This window comes from Anguilla rostrata, chromosome 1 (assembly GCF_018555375.3).
Source record: "Anguilla rostrata isolate EN2019 chromosome 1, ASM1855537v3, whole genome shotgun sequence".
Lineage (NCBI taxonomy): Eukaryota > Metazoa > Chordata > Actinopteri > Anguilliformes > Anguillidae > Anguilla > Anguilla rostrata.
Window position 1 is genome coordinate 61,725,509 of NC_057933.1, and position 12,765 is coordinate 61,738,273.

The following is a 12,765-nucleotide window of genomic DNA, read 5'->3' on the forward strand; positions in this document are numbered from 1 at the left end:
TTACATTTACAGCATATTTTCTGCTACATATTTTGCCATAAAATGGAAATGTCAAACCTATATACAATTAGAAAACCGTAACAATGTATTGAATTCTGTCCTGAAGTGGAGACTGGTCAAAGCAGCCCACAGTGACTACAGACACGAGTGCTGACCCCTGCACAACCCCTTTCCTTGTGCAGCCGAACAGAAGCTTGAGTCCGCATTGTCCCCTCCCTGCCAGGCCACATGGGACAGACCAATGCACAGAGGCTCTGTTGCAGCACAGGCCGTAAGAACCAGTGATGATTTTACCATGAACCATTTCAAATCGGCTTTACATACAGTACATACGGTTTCATTTTTTACCGTTTAATTTTACTGCTGAATAACTTCCTCCCACTGCACCGAAGCTAACATGCAGTGAGATAGCTAGTGCAAAATGGCTGCTGTTCCTCTACCAGGTGGGTGCTACACATTGATGGTGGTTGTAGTGAGCTTCCCAGCTTCTCTGTGAGGCGTTTTGAGAAAAGCACTATATAAATGCATACTGTGTTGGCTAGACCAAGAAGTCCCTTTGAGAAGATCTAAAACCTAAAAACAGCAAATATCGGTTGCATCTCAATTATAATCTTAAAACAAATAATCTTGGAATCAATGTTTTAATAGTAATATGCAATATTTTGTGTGTTATTTGACATCTTTTTGTATTTGTCTAAGGTACATCAAGATCTAACCAAGCAACCAAAAAAAATTCCATTCATCGTGAATCTAATGCTACCAGCAGCCTTGCCATGGTCTGGATAACACTGCTATGGTCATGTGAATGACTTCAGGGTCACAATCTGTCACTACCCATGAGCAATGTGGATTATGTGTTCCAAGCACTAGGCACTGCAGAAACTGAGATAGTGGGCTTGTAACCCAGTTGGAAATAGTGCGATCTGATCAGCAGTATACTTCACAAGCTTTTTCCTGTATGATCACCGAGTCTGTACTAATTGGTCTCAGTGCTGTGCATGTAAGTGCTGAGCCATAACATGTAAATGCTGACATTAGAAATAACTAAACAGCTACTGTTTTCTAAATCACAGCAGTACCATACATTGAAGGGGTTTGAATAAATTGTATTTTCACATTGCCAGCCTAGAGGAGGAAGACCCCAGGATCATGTGCCTCTTTCTTAGAACAATAGCTTGCTTATGTAGAAATTTGTTCGGAAACAAAGCCTTTCACTCAACCCTCATTTTATGCCAAGAGTTCTATGTCACCATCGTGCATTTCAATTTCCATTTGGTACACTGCAGCTGTTGTGTGCCTCCTCATTCAAATGCCACTTAAAATGTTTACTTGGGTCAATGTATAAACAGGGGAAGTGATGTAGGTTTCTGCACAGAACAGGTTGCACTTGCATTGCAATTGTAGTCAGTGTGCATACCATGAGTATCCACCAGGGGGCATCAAAGGGATTAATTTGAGTGAAGTGGCACCAGTTCAGTCCAAGCTCTGAAGGTCCAGCAGGTGCCTGTCCAGTGCTTTCTTTATGGACAGACACCCAATCGCCGTCAGTCCTTTCAGCAGACACTTCAGAACGTGTTCCGCATCCCCAGGAGCCACCAGAGAAGTGAAAGCCTTGGCCCCAGGCACAGGGGCCACAAGAGCCGGCAGGCTGAGGGCCACACTCCCCAAGGCTCCGGCCACATTGGCGGTGAACACACAGACAGTTAGTGAGCAGCACAAGGACGAAAGCACCAAACAGCGTGACATCACCACCAGGGTTTCCGGCGACAACCAATTGCGAAGCCCCAGGAGAGCTGCAGAGCCCACCAGTAGCACGTGGGCGGTGGAGTGGTCCTGGCTCAGCCACAGGAAGCCGAAGGACACCAGGGCCGGGCCCAGGACTCCTCCTGCCCACTCCAATTCACCCTGGACACCAATCACAGCGGGGCTGGAGAGGGGCAGAGAGCAGAGAACTGCAGAACTGCCCAACAGGAAGAAGCCCACTGCTGGAGCCCTGTGGTCCTACAGAGGGATAGAGAGACAGAGACAGAGAGATAGAGAGTGAGAGAGAGAGAGAGAGAGAGAGAGACAGATGATAAAATATGCACTGTTACCAGATCTAGATGCATGTCACAGCCGTTAGGCAATGTGCCTCCACAGTATAAATGGTGGCAGCCAAAAGAATTGAGGCAGTGATACAGAAGCTGAATTTGTGAGACTCAGTGTAATTTTCAAAATACTTTGATTACATAACCATACACAGCCATGCCCACAGCAGATATAACAATTTATGATTGCAATCAGCCTCAACTACAAAACAAGACATTTCTGACAATAATTTAAAAATTACCTTGAAAAGCTGAAAAGCTGTATACAACGCAGAAAGTGATAGGGTGATGTTAGATAATTCAGCAATCCACTGGTTTAGAGTGACAGCCATCAGGTATAAGCTTCAGCTGAGTAAAAATGATCAAATTCAGTACCAGGAACATTTTATTAATGTAATAAACAATATAAATTCCCTATAAAGTAGCCTATCTGTGAAGTATGCAATATGTACGTGTATGATCTAATGAGAAAATATGTAAAACAGCACCAAACATGATTCATATGCAGCATTTAACTACCAGTCAACATGAAATTAATACTGATGTTAGAAATTAAATGATATTGAAGGAAAATACATACATACATACATACATCTTATAAGTCAAATATCCATCCATCCATCCATCCAGCAACTTTCAATTCTGAATAAATCAATGCAAATAATCAAGTCAAAGTAAGCAAAAAGTGAAAATTGATACTTTTCCTAATCATGGCTTGTGCTTTTTTCTCAAAAGTAGCCTATATTAAATGGTCATTCCAAATTAATATATAAGAGGTTAACTTAAGATTGAAAAGCAGCCGTTTCCCCCATGGAATTACCCACAATTTGCTACCAACATTACTCACGATAAGAGTCAAGTTATGGCAACAACAAAGCAGCAGGAACTTCACCGGACAGGCAGCACCTAACAACAGGTAATTTACGATCGCCCTCGGCTGTCCGCCGTGCGTAAATTAACATTAGACTAACCAGACATCGATATTCGTGTAATTCGAATTTATTCAAAAGGTCCGTTAATCGAGACCACTATCGATGCATATAATCTACGAACAAAACTTTAAGAATGGAAAGTGAGATTCGTTAGACAAACCAACGCCGATTTTCGCCCGATGAAGTTAAAAGCTGTCAAATAAGATAGCCATTTAGCAAACGTAAAATGAGTCTGGTCCAAGCACGCCCAATCAATGCATCGATTTGCAGTTGTCAATTAATGATAGCCGAGCTTGTAAGTAGGTATTGATATGTTACATTATCGATTAAATTCTAACTTCTTACATGAACTTGTGTAGCGTCCCTGAAAACCGTGTTTTAACTGCTTGCGAATAAGTCGACATAATCTAACAGAACATGTTGGCCATTCTCTCTTGCAGCTTTACGTGCCTCCCGATGAGCTTCCGACGTGCTCGCGGCTGTAACTCGGTGTGCGCATGCTTGCTCAAGCCTTAAACGTCTCATTTGTTTTGAAAATATGGCGGCGGAGCATTTGCTAGGAACTGAGCAGTTGACTATAACTGAGCAATGGATACGCGAGAAGGTTCGACTTCAACATACTTGCTTGGGTAAATTAATAGCGATCAAATATGAAATACGAATATAAGGTTAAAATGGTATGTTTACTTAAACGTCCATTATTTTTATTCTTGGAATAAATGCTTGATTTAGCTAGCTAAAGTTAGTTATGCTAGCCACCTGCGGTAACGTTATGTTAGTACAGCTAAACGTTAGATGACAAACTAAACGTAAGGAAGGTATGTAACTTGCTGGCTAATGTCGGCTAGCAATACGTTACAGAATTTAAAAAGAACACTGACAATAATGACATCAAACGTATTCACAAGAGGTGAATGTATAATGTTAACTGTAGCTTAGCTACCTATGATACTTGTGACATACACCTGTCGTGGTGCTTTCTCCGGTTACCTTATGAGCTAACCGTAGCCTTCAGCTACTTTCAAGTAACGTTTACATTGATTTTTGACCAGCTAGGGTGAAAACGTTAGGTACATTCGAGGGCCATATTAAGTTGGCCATGATAATGCTTATTCTCTTTAGATTTGAATCCACATTTTTGAACTGGCATTGGTGTAAATTTTCAGTGGACGTCAAATCCCTGTCTCTCCCTGGATCATATGAGGGGAATATACGTCACCTAGGGAACTCTCTGAAGAACTTTGTCCGCCTGAAAGTCTTGGACCTTTCTCACAATGCTCTGTTCTCTGTAGAGGTGAGAGTTCTTGTCAAGCAACAATAACTTTTCCCGTTGGCTTGATGTCCAACAGATTATATTACTGTAAAACAGGAGTGTATATTTTGTATAAGATTCTTGCTACACAGGTCTACAACCTTCTAAGCAACCGTCTGTCTGTAAAACACTTTATTAGTGAAATGTTAAGGCTGTATTTTGATTTTTGTTTAGTGGTTACAGTATATCAATAGGACCTAGAATGGGCAGATCCATCCAGGCCCTAAACAAGTACCTTACACTCTCAGTAGCAAACCCTGTATTAATATTACTGCTATCTTTTTATGTTAAGAACCCAACATGTCCCTGCCCTTCTACAGGGTCTCCTGCACCTGAATATGCTGGAGCATCTGAACCTTTACTACAACAAAATAGCTTCCCTTAGGGAAGTCCTACTGCTGCGTAAGCTGAAGGCACTGAAAGAGCTGGACCTCCGGCTTAATCCCGTGGTGAAGAACTGTGTTGACTACCGTCTCCATCTTGTGTATACGCTGGCTAATCTGCGCATGCTTGGTACATGGTCACGTCACACACATATATAGCAGCTCAAGAGTATTTTTAATTTAATGCATTGCTCTGTAACAGGTCATTTTTATGGGCTCCCAGGTAGAACATACTGCTCTACGGTGACATTTTTTATGAATCTGGACAAAAAATCTCAGATTTTCCTGATAGTCTTCACGAAGAAACCATCTATACAGGATCTATTACATTTAAAACATCTTTGTCATTACCATTATACATAACCTTTGTCCATGTCAGCTCATGCCTGTAAAAATGCTGCATTGCTTCTCTTAACTGTTTTGTGAAAGTTCCACTGAAGATTGGTAAACATTTGATTGGCTGATTGTGATTGTTGTGAGTTTAGTTTTACCCCTTTAAGTACCGTTGCTCCCACTCCACCCTATGCAAGATGACTGCCCCGTCCGAGATGGTGAGAGGAAGGCATCCCTACAGCAGTTTTCCGGTCAGACAGTGGTTGAATGTCAACAGGTGGCCTGTTCGGTTTCAGACACGGCAAATCAGAGGTGCGTTGCTCTGAAACACAGTTCTGGATTAAATGAGCCCTTTTATATGACACTGTAGCCTAATAGTCATTACTGAGGCAAAAACACATGCTTCTTAGCTTCCCTCGCAGGGTAGGTGTGGACACTAACAGAAACAAAGTGTATCTTTATAACAGGATTTCCACGTACAGTGAACACAGTTTTGGATATTTTTTGTCTGCATTCTTCAAACTAAATTCTGATGAAACCCTAGCTGGGAAAATAGATGTGTTTAATTTCAGTGTGAATTCTTGTTTCATGTTCATCCCTTTTTGAATTGTTCTGTTACTGGGTGTGGGGTATACTCCTGCTTATCATTTAGTGCTAGCAGGCAGCAATGCTGTTTTTTGTGGTTATGCAATATTTGAAGACCATAAAATAGGTTGTCCATTCAGTGTTGGTTTCCCAGTGGCTTACAGGGTGATGAAGTAGACTATATACCTTGCAGGAGCAGTCAGCCCAGGATGACCTCAGTGAACCGCCTGACCTGGAAGCCCTCTATCCTTGACCACTCTGATGATGAAATCTTAAACATGGTTGCAAAGAGCAACTGGGATTTGAGCAAACCGCCAGCCCTCACTGGCTCCACCAATAAGCAGCCAGAATCAAAGCTGTATCCCTTACAGGGTAAGGTGGGCGGGGTTTTGGCTGTCTATATGCCTCACCTGCTGGTAGACTGCCTGTCATTCCCAGCAACAGCAAGAAGAAATTTCTCCATTAACATCCACATTAGTCTCCTTTGATTGCTTCTAAGGTTCCATTCCTCAGTTTGCCATGTTTATGTTCTGTTTGGAGTAGCTGTTGTTCAGATTTAGTATTTCTTTTGGTCATTTTTCATTTTTCGTTTTGTGTGGAAACAAACAAGTTTTTTGTTTTGTGTTTGCTTTGCAGATAACCTTGGGAAAGGTGAATACAGGTCTGAAGGTGCACCGTCTCCAATGCAGGTGAGCGCGTCTGACTTTACTTTCACTTTGGCTGGGCAGGTTGAAGCTCTTCTATTCTAGCGATTCATTTATATTTATATTCATATAAATGTATGTGTGTGTGTATAAGTATATATATATATATATATATATATATATATATATATATATATATATATACTGTAAGTTATATCCAAATCATCGTTGGTGCAGCCATATGTTAGCACAAGTTACAACTTTTTTTATTTTCACATTTGTCCTTCAGGATATGAATAAATCCATCCTGAGGCATCCTGAAAACATCAGAGACAGTGAGTGTATTTTTTTACCAATAATATACTTATAAAAAAAATATCTGATTTGTCTGTTTGTAGTACATAGACAGCTGTGCAAGGCTAAATGTATGTCTACTTGTCTTGGCATTTATTACGCTGGTACAACACAGCAGGGCTCGAGACTAACGGCGTCCCAATGTCCCAGGGACAATTAAGAAGCATTTGGGATGAACAGAAGTCATTTACCTTTGGTATCAAAGGGGGAAGAAAGTTTAGTTTTTTTGTCTTCGTTTGTCACATTACTTGGATTGAGCCAATTGAGCACCCGTCCCATTTCGCTGACCAATAGTTGACACTCTGGTTGACACTGACAGACAGTAGGCTATGCGACAGAGCAAAATGAATTCCTGTGGTGCCGGTGTCACGACGCTGGCTACATCCCTCTGTTTTCTGGTGCCGTTTTGAAGTATCGACCCTTTATTGGATACAACGCTGTCACATGTCTGCTTATTCACATGGGACCTGCGTAGGACATTCTTAGCCTTTATTAGCCTGCTGGCTAAAGAAGTTATAGCACTGCAAGCTAAGTAGTTAGCTAAAGTTGGATTGAACAGTGAGATTAGCGGGATTAAATAAGGTATGAATAATGTTTTGGCATAAGTATTTTGAGTAAGTTTTTTTGTTATAAGTATGGAGTAAGTATTTTGTTGTGGTTCAAGTCTGAGTCATCAGCTTTTGTGGGCCTAATTTCTAAAAATGACCTGGCAATATCTGAGTTTTGTAGAACGCATCAGATTTTTTTCCCCTGCATTTTGGCTCTTTTTCTGCATAAAAAATAGTGAATCACATAATCCTGCGTTAACATGACCACTGGTTTTCCTTGATGTTTTCCTATATGCCCAGAGCAGGACATCTTTTAGTTCACATCAGGACGTTTCTTTCAGTGGAGGGCAGGAGAGGGGGGTCTATGAGATGCACACACTCGCTATCACACAGAACACAGGGAGTTTTCACAACATCGTGGTGATTTTTATTTCTTAAACTAATACACACGGCCGTGAGTGTGCTTGAAGCATAAAATGTGGGATTATTTGCACCTTTCTGATCAGTCTGTTCATGCTACTGTGATTTTGTGTTCAGTGTTGCGCTGTTTTATTTTCCAGAGCATCAGCCACAGTCCAGTGTCCAGCCTCCAAAGGGTGTGGCCTTAAATAAGGGCAATGGCTCAGTGAGAGTCAGCGAGGGCCTTAGGGTCACGTTCGTCGATGCCAAGAAGATCAGACCCCGCTCTGGGTCTGAGATTGAGAGGCTCGGCAGATTCCCTGCCAGGGGGAACTTCACCCCAAACCCAGGTGAGCAGAAGGATGAAGTGAATCGGCCATGCTAACTTTAAATGCATCCAAATGACGCATATGCAGCATTGTGTTCTTTATCCATTAGGCGGCCCTCGTTCCCCACCTGCTCCCCATGGTTCCACTTTAACAAGCCATCCTCCCAGCCCTGGCACCACTGCCCGCAGTATCCAGGATGCCCCGCCCCTTCCCTCTTCTACAAGACTGTCCCCGCACAGCCCCCTCACTGAAAGGGCTGTCCCACTGACTGAGAACTCCACCAAGAAGGAATTGATGAGAAAGCCCCCATCAAATGACCAGGTCTGAATCATTTTATTACTAATGATACTTCCACTGCCACGAAAACTGGTCTTTTTATACATGCTACTGATTATTTGCGTTTGACCATGCTGATTGATTTACTTGAATGGGTACTCAAAATGTTTCTTCATTTATTTAAAATTGCAGTTAAAAGGAAAGCTGTATTCATAACATAACGTAGCTTTTATTATCGGTTTAGGTGTCAATTGTGTTGATTTGTACAAATTCTATTCAGAATTCTGGCCCCAGGGAATCCTACAGAAGACCGCTAGAGTTGTTGCTTGGCCTAGTAGACAGGCACTGGGATGGCAAGAGATCTCTCCAACACAACCATAAATTTCTCTGTAAGTCCCCAAATGTAATTGACAATGAATCCATCTTGTGTAAACTCTACTTGAACATTAGAGTAGAAATGTTCCAGTAGAAATGTTCAGATGCTGCTTACAGTGTAAAATGGTCATGCCAGTTTTGAGTGGCGGCCATTTTGTGCCCACAGTTACCAAACATCAGCATAGGTGGAGAGTGAGGGATTTGTTACTCCCCTGCTAGACATAATTCTCTTTTCAATCCACAGCTCAGGCCATTGAGATACTCTCCACAATGAAGCAAGATGACTCGAATGGAGAAGTAGAGGCAAACAGCCAGAGAGTGAACAAGGAGGTCATGAAATCTGAAAGAAATAGGCTACAGAAGGAACACCGAGCAGAGATTGAAAGACTGTCTGAACAGCTGAAAAACGCTCACTGCTCTATAGTAAGACTTCATATACATACCGCTCACAGATACGTGTGCATGTTATTATTATGCAATTATACATGTTCCTGTGTCAGGATATAACTCCAGTTCTTTGTCTCATGGCCAAAATGAATTATAAAAATTCAGGTTCAGCAATAGAATCTACACATTCATTTGGCCTGTGCACCTAAGTCTGTAAAGTTGACTGATGTCACTCAAGAGTGCAGGGTATCATGGAGTTTTTTTGGGTTTCTTTTGGAGAGGGTTTTTACTTTTTATGTTAATTGGTCAGGTTATGTTTTTGTCTCTTTATTTTCAAGTTGCACAATGGCGGAGTAACTGGTCGTTATGTTATGTTATGTTCTGAAATGCAAGACAGTCGTTTCAGTAGTCTCATCTCGCTCGTGTTACTGCTTTTTCATAGCCCCGCTGTCCGTTTATTTCTTGTGAATTTTAAAGGACATTTGCACCACACACATGCAGTGAGTATTTGTGCAAGTCGCTCTGGATAAGAGCGTCTGCTAAGAACCTATAATGTAATGTAATGTAATGTAATGTGCATTGTTTAACATTTCGCTGCCGTGGTTCAGGAGGATCTGGACCAGCAGCTGAGATGTGCTCTGGAAGAGAACGTTTCCCTGCAGAAGCAGCTGATCCGAGTGGAGCAGAGACTACTGGCCAGTGGGAGAAACGGCACGCAGGACCCTGAGCTCACTGGTGGGTGGCAGTACGTGGATGTTGTTGTACAGAGTGCAGCTGAGCTTGGATCAGCCTTTTGCTGTAATTGACCTCATGTGGATCAGGACAGGAGCACATCTGTTTCCTTTGGCTTGGGAGGACGTGCTTTAACTCACAGAACTCGGTCAGCTTGATGTTGACAGTGAGTTGCGGTGGTTTTAAACCTGCCTGGTTAGAACCACTGCAGTTGGAGGCCCACTAGGTTATTTCAACTGCATTAATAACTGCATGGATTGTTCTAGTGCGTGATAAGTATGGTTAGTATTATGATTATTTTTGATAGTGTACCGTACAGCAGTGTGTGTGTTTTGCTGTTTGGGTCATTTTTAACAGGTCAACAGTGAACACAGTTCTCTTTTGCAGTGGTGACCTGGGCGTAGAGTGTGGTTAGTGTTGGCCAGGTGTCAGCTGTAGGCTGGGCTGGCCCAGTGTGCTTTGTGTTGGCGCAGCGTCTGTTTTTCTTGTGCACTGTGGGTTGTGCGAGTACAGCGCGTTTCTGTATCGCTCGGTTTGTTTATGCAGTCTGACGTCGCGACCTCTTATCGCTCCCAGGGAGGCAGGCCGCCGCTGAGGAGCTGAAGGGGGAGGTGGAGCAGATGCAGGAGGAGGTGGAGCAGCTGAGGGCGCGGGTGAAGCAGGCGGAGAAGGTGCAGGGGCTGGCTGACATGCTGCAGGAGAGCCACAGGTGAACAGCACCACTGCCCAGTCAGCAGGCCCCCATTCACTCACTGATCCCTGCCTGCCTGTCTGACCTGGAAACAAAGGCTCTTTCCAATCATGCACATTACATTACATTACATTCATTTGACAGACGCTTTTATCCAAAGCAGCGTACAATAAGTGCATACTGAAGGTCATTGGAACAACTGCATAACACAGGTTCTTATTGTACATAAAGAACAATACTCATTGTGTAACAGTTATCCATAGCCATGAACACATTAAACCCAGATCACACAGCAAGCATGAATTTCACCTTAGGGGAGGCTACACAATCCAAAATCTGGCTGGAACCAGGGTACCTTTAAATTCCCTTATGCTACGTAGCTTGAATTACACTGGCGCAAATCTGTGTGTGTAATGATGTAAAAACATGTCTCCTGCAATGGTTTACAATTCAGTAAGTTTAACTGGGCACTTACTCAGGGCACATACTCAGGTGATTGGTTAATAAAATACAATACAATTAAGCTTTGTTTAAAGCTTCTTTATTGTGTAGTATTAAATTAACTTATGTTTATCGTTCAAACTGGGGACCAATGAGACAAGTCGCTTGCCATAAAGAGTTTGTAAGTTATTGTTTTGCCCTTTTAAACCCCCCTCACAGTTCACTGCATTTGTTGCCATAGCCAGATCCCTCCCATTATGGAGTTCTTTACAAAGTATCTAATAGAGTACCCTTTTAAATGGCCACACAGAAGCTACAAACGGCTGTATGGCAATAGTTTTTATCGCCTCACAGTTAAATCCGTGCCCACTTTGAATAGACATGCCTTCATACGGACACCACACACATAGTGAGGTAATACCATCATTCATTCTGTGCTTCTGTTTTCTGTATTCGTGTCTGTGGTTCCAGATCACTGGTGTCCACTAACGAGCGTCTGCTAGCGGAGCTGGAGGAGTGCCGGGCTCGTCACAGGGTGGAGGTGGAGGAGAACCAGGCCCGGCACAAGGCCGAGGTGGAGAAGCTTCACTTCAGCTTCAGTGAGCTGAGCAGGACCCTCAGCCTGATGTCAGACATTAACAAGACAAGACCAGAGGACAGCTGAAGAACTCAGGCTTGTTATTTTTTTATGTAGTTTTACTTAGTTATTTAAACTGAGCTTAAGTGACAGGAAAGTGAAGATTCATGAATCCAAAAATGGGTAGATCCATCACATGCAATCGATTACTGAAATTAACCAATTGACCAATCAAAACCCTCAACAAATAAAAACCCTGTTACTTGTGAAAAGCACTGTGAATGGTTCACATAAGCTAGTCGCTGTAGTTTAAACACATGACCATCAATGAGTTTGCCGATCATGAAGCTTCGCTTTCCTATCGCTTGGTGTCCATGCGTATATTTATTTGTTCTTGGGTGTACAACATCTGTTTTAATATTTAAAACTTTATATTGTGTACTTGCATAAATTGATATACATTGTTTAAATTTTATTTATTATTGTAGGCATGGTAGATATGCATTAACAAATATGCAGACTGTTTTGAGTGTTAGAAGTAAGCTGAAACAATTCTCCCATTCAGAAAGACTAGTGTCTGTTTTAACTGCAAACCCTCAGTGTCTTCTCCGGTTTGAGAAGTTGTATTGCATCCGGTCCCGAGGGTGAGTGTGACCTTTAGCCAGTGTTATTGTGGCTATTCATAACAGAAGCACACCATCTTGTGTTGTGGACTGCTTGTGTGTGCTACAGTAAGTACAGCTGTCCCTGTAAGGCAAATCATGTTAACCCTGTTTGAGATACTGGGTTTATGTAGCTTTAACTTAATAAATTGTTACACGAATGCTATGGGATCCTGTGTTTTGTGTTTACTCGGGTTCCCTTTGTCTAGTATTACATTTTGTCTGAAGATCTGAAACCATTCAGTGTGACAAATATGCAATAATAGAGGAAACGAGGAAGGAGCAAATACATTTTCACGGCACTGTGTGCCTTTAAATCTGGCTGGATTTGCCCTGGTTATTCTGCTTTGGTGCCGAAGGGGATAGAGCCCATTTCCTCACGCATTTGGGGGAACAGTTGTGACTTGGTCTGGATGCATTGTGATCTTTACCAAATTCTGTCTGAGAACCTAATGGGCCTTCCTGAGACTCATTGGCTGTGTGATCCCTCACGTTCTCTGCTATGATGACCTGGTCCCTCTATGAAAAGCACCATAGAGAAGACGATTGGAAACTGAAAGGTGCTTTCACTCTTCACACCTCTATGGGAAAACCAGTCCAGCGTCCTCACAAGCAGGCTCATGGTCAGTAACCTACTGGGAGTAAATGATCTGTTGTGACAGACAATCAAACCTAAACTCTACAATCCAGTTTTACAGGACCCTCAATGTACCCAGAT

The 12,765-nt window shown here is 42.4% G+C and overlaps 2 protein-coding genes across 13 annotated transcripts; one reads left to right on the forward strand and one right to left on the reverse strand.

The window, feature by feature from the left end:
• Positions 1–24: 24 nt before the first annotated feature.
• Positions 25–3,505, reverse strand: LOC135261283 (uncharacterized). 8 transcript variants are annotated; one of them, XM_064347428.1, is made up of 4 exons: positions 3,365–3,505; positions 2,680–2,729; positions 2,330–2,435; positions 25–2,001 (listed from the first exon to the last, which is right to left on the reverse strand). In XM_064347428.1, exons 3-4 carry the CDS (start codon positions 2,417–2,419, stop codon positions 1,474–1,476), a joined length of 618 nt encoding a protein of 205 aa, XP_064203498.1. In that variant the 5' UTR covers positions 2,420–2,435; positions 2,680–2,729; positions 3,365–3,505; the 3' UTR covers positions 25–1,473. The 8 variants fall into 8 exon arrangements, with proteins under 8 accessions (XP_064203498.1, XP_064203517.1, XP_064203526.1 ...); XM_064347447.1 differs by having other exon boundaries at positions 2,676–2,729; XM_064347456.1 differs by having other exon boundaries at positions 2,672–2,729.
• cep72 (centrosomal protein 72) lies at positions 3,439–12,208 on the forward strand. Of its 5 annotated transcripts, none has more exons than XM_064347304.1 (14): positions 3,439–3,648; positions 4,186–4,313; positions 4,652–4,844; positions 5,245–5,359; positions 5,826–6,004; positions 6,269–6,321; positions 6,566–6,611; positions 7,739–7,927; positions 8,016–8,227; positions 8,463–8,571; positions 8,802–8,980; positions 9,553–9,679; positions 10,253–10,385; positions 11,280–12,208. In XM_064347304.1, exons 1-14 carry the CDS (start codon positions 3,558–3,560, stop codon positions 11,470–11,472), a joined length of 1,947 nt encoding a protein of 648 aa, XP_064203374.1. In that variant the 5' UTR covers positions 3,439–3,557; the 3' UTR covers positions 11,473–12,208. The 5 variants fall into 5 exon arrangements, with proteins under 5 accessions (XP_064203374.1, XP_064203382.1, XP_064203390.1 ...); XM_064347312.1 differs by having other exon boundaries at positions 3,464–3,648; positions 4,142–4,313; XM_064347320.1 differs by having other exon boundaries at positions 3,464–3,623.
• The last annotated feature ends 557 nt before the right edge of the window (positions 12,209–12,765 follow it).

Bases quoted from the DNA above. Each gene is read 5' to 3' on its own strand.
- cep72 (XM_064347304.1), top strand. From the start codon at position 3,558: ATGGCGGCGGAGCATTTGCTAGGAACTGAGCAGTTGACTATAACTGAG. The intron at 5,360-5,825 runs GTGCGTTGCTCT...TATACCTTGCAG, and splicing joins TCAGACACGGCAAATCAGAG to GAGCAGTCAGCCCAGGATGA. The intron at 8,572-8,801 runs GTAAGTCCCCAA...TTCAATCCACAG, and splicing joins ACACAACCATAAATTTCTCT to CTCAGGCCATTGAGATACTC.
- LOC135261283 (XM_064347422.1), bottom strand. From the start codon at position 2,419: ATGGCTGTCACTCTAAACCAGTGGATTGCTGAATTATCTAACATCACC. The intron at 2,002-2,329 runs GTAATTTTTAAA...ATCCCTCTGTAG, and splicing joins CAGCTTTTCAGCTTTTCAAG to GACCACAGGGCTCCAGCAGT.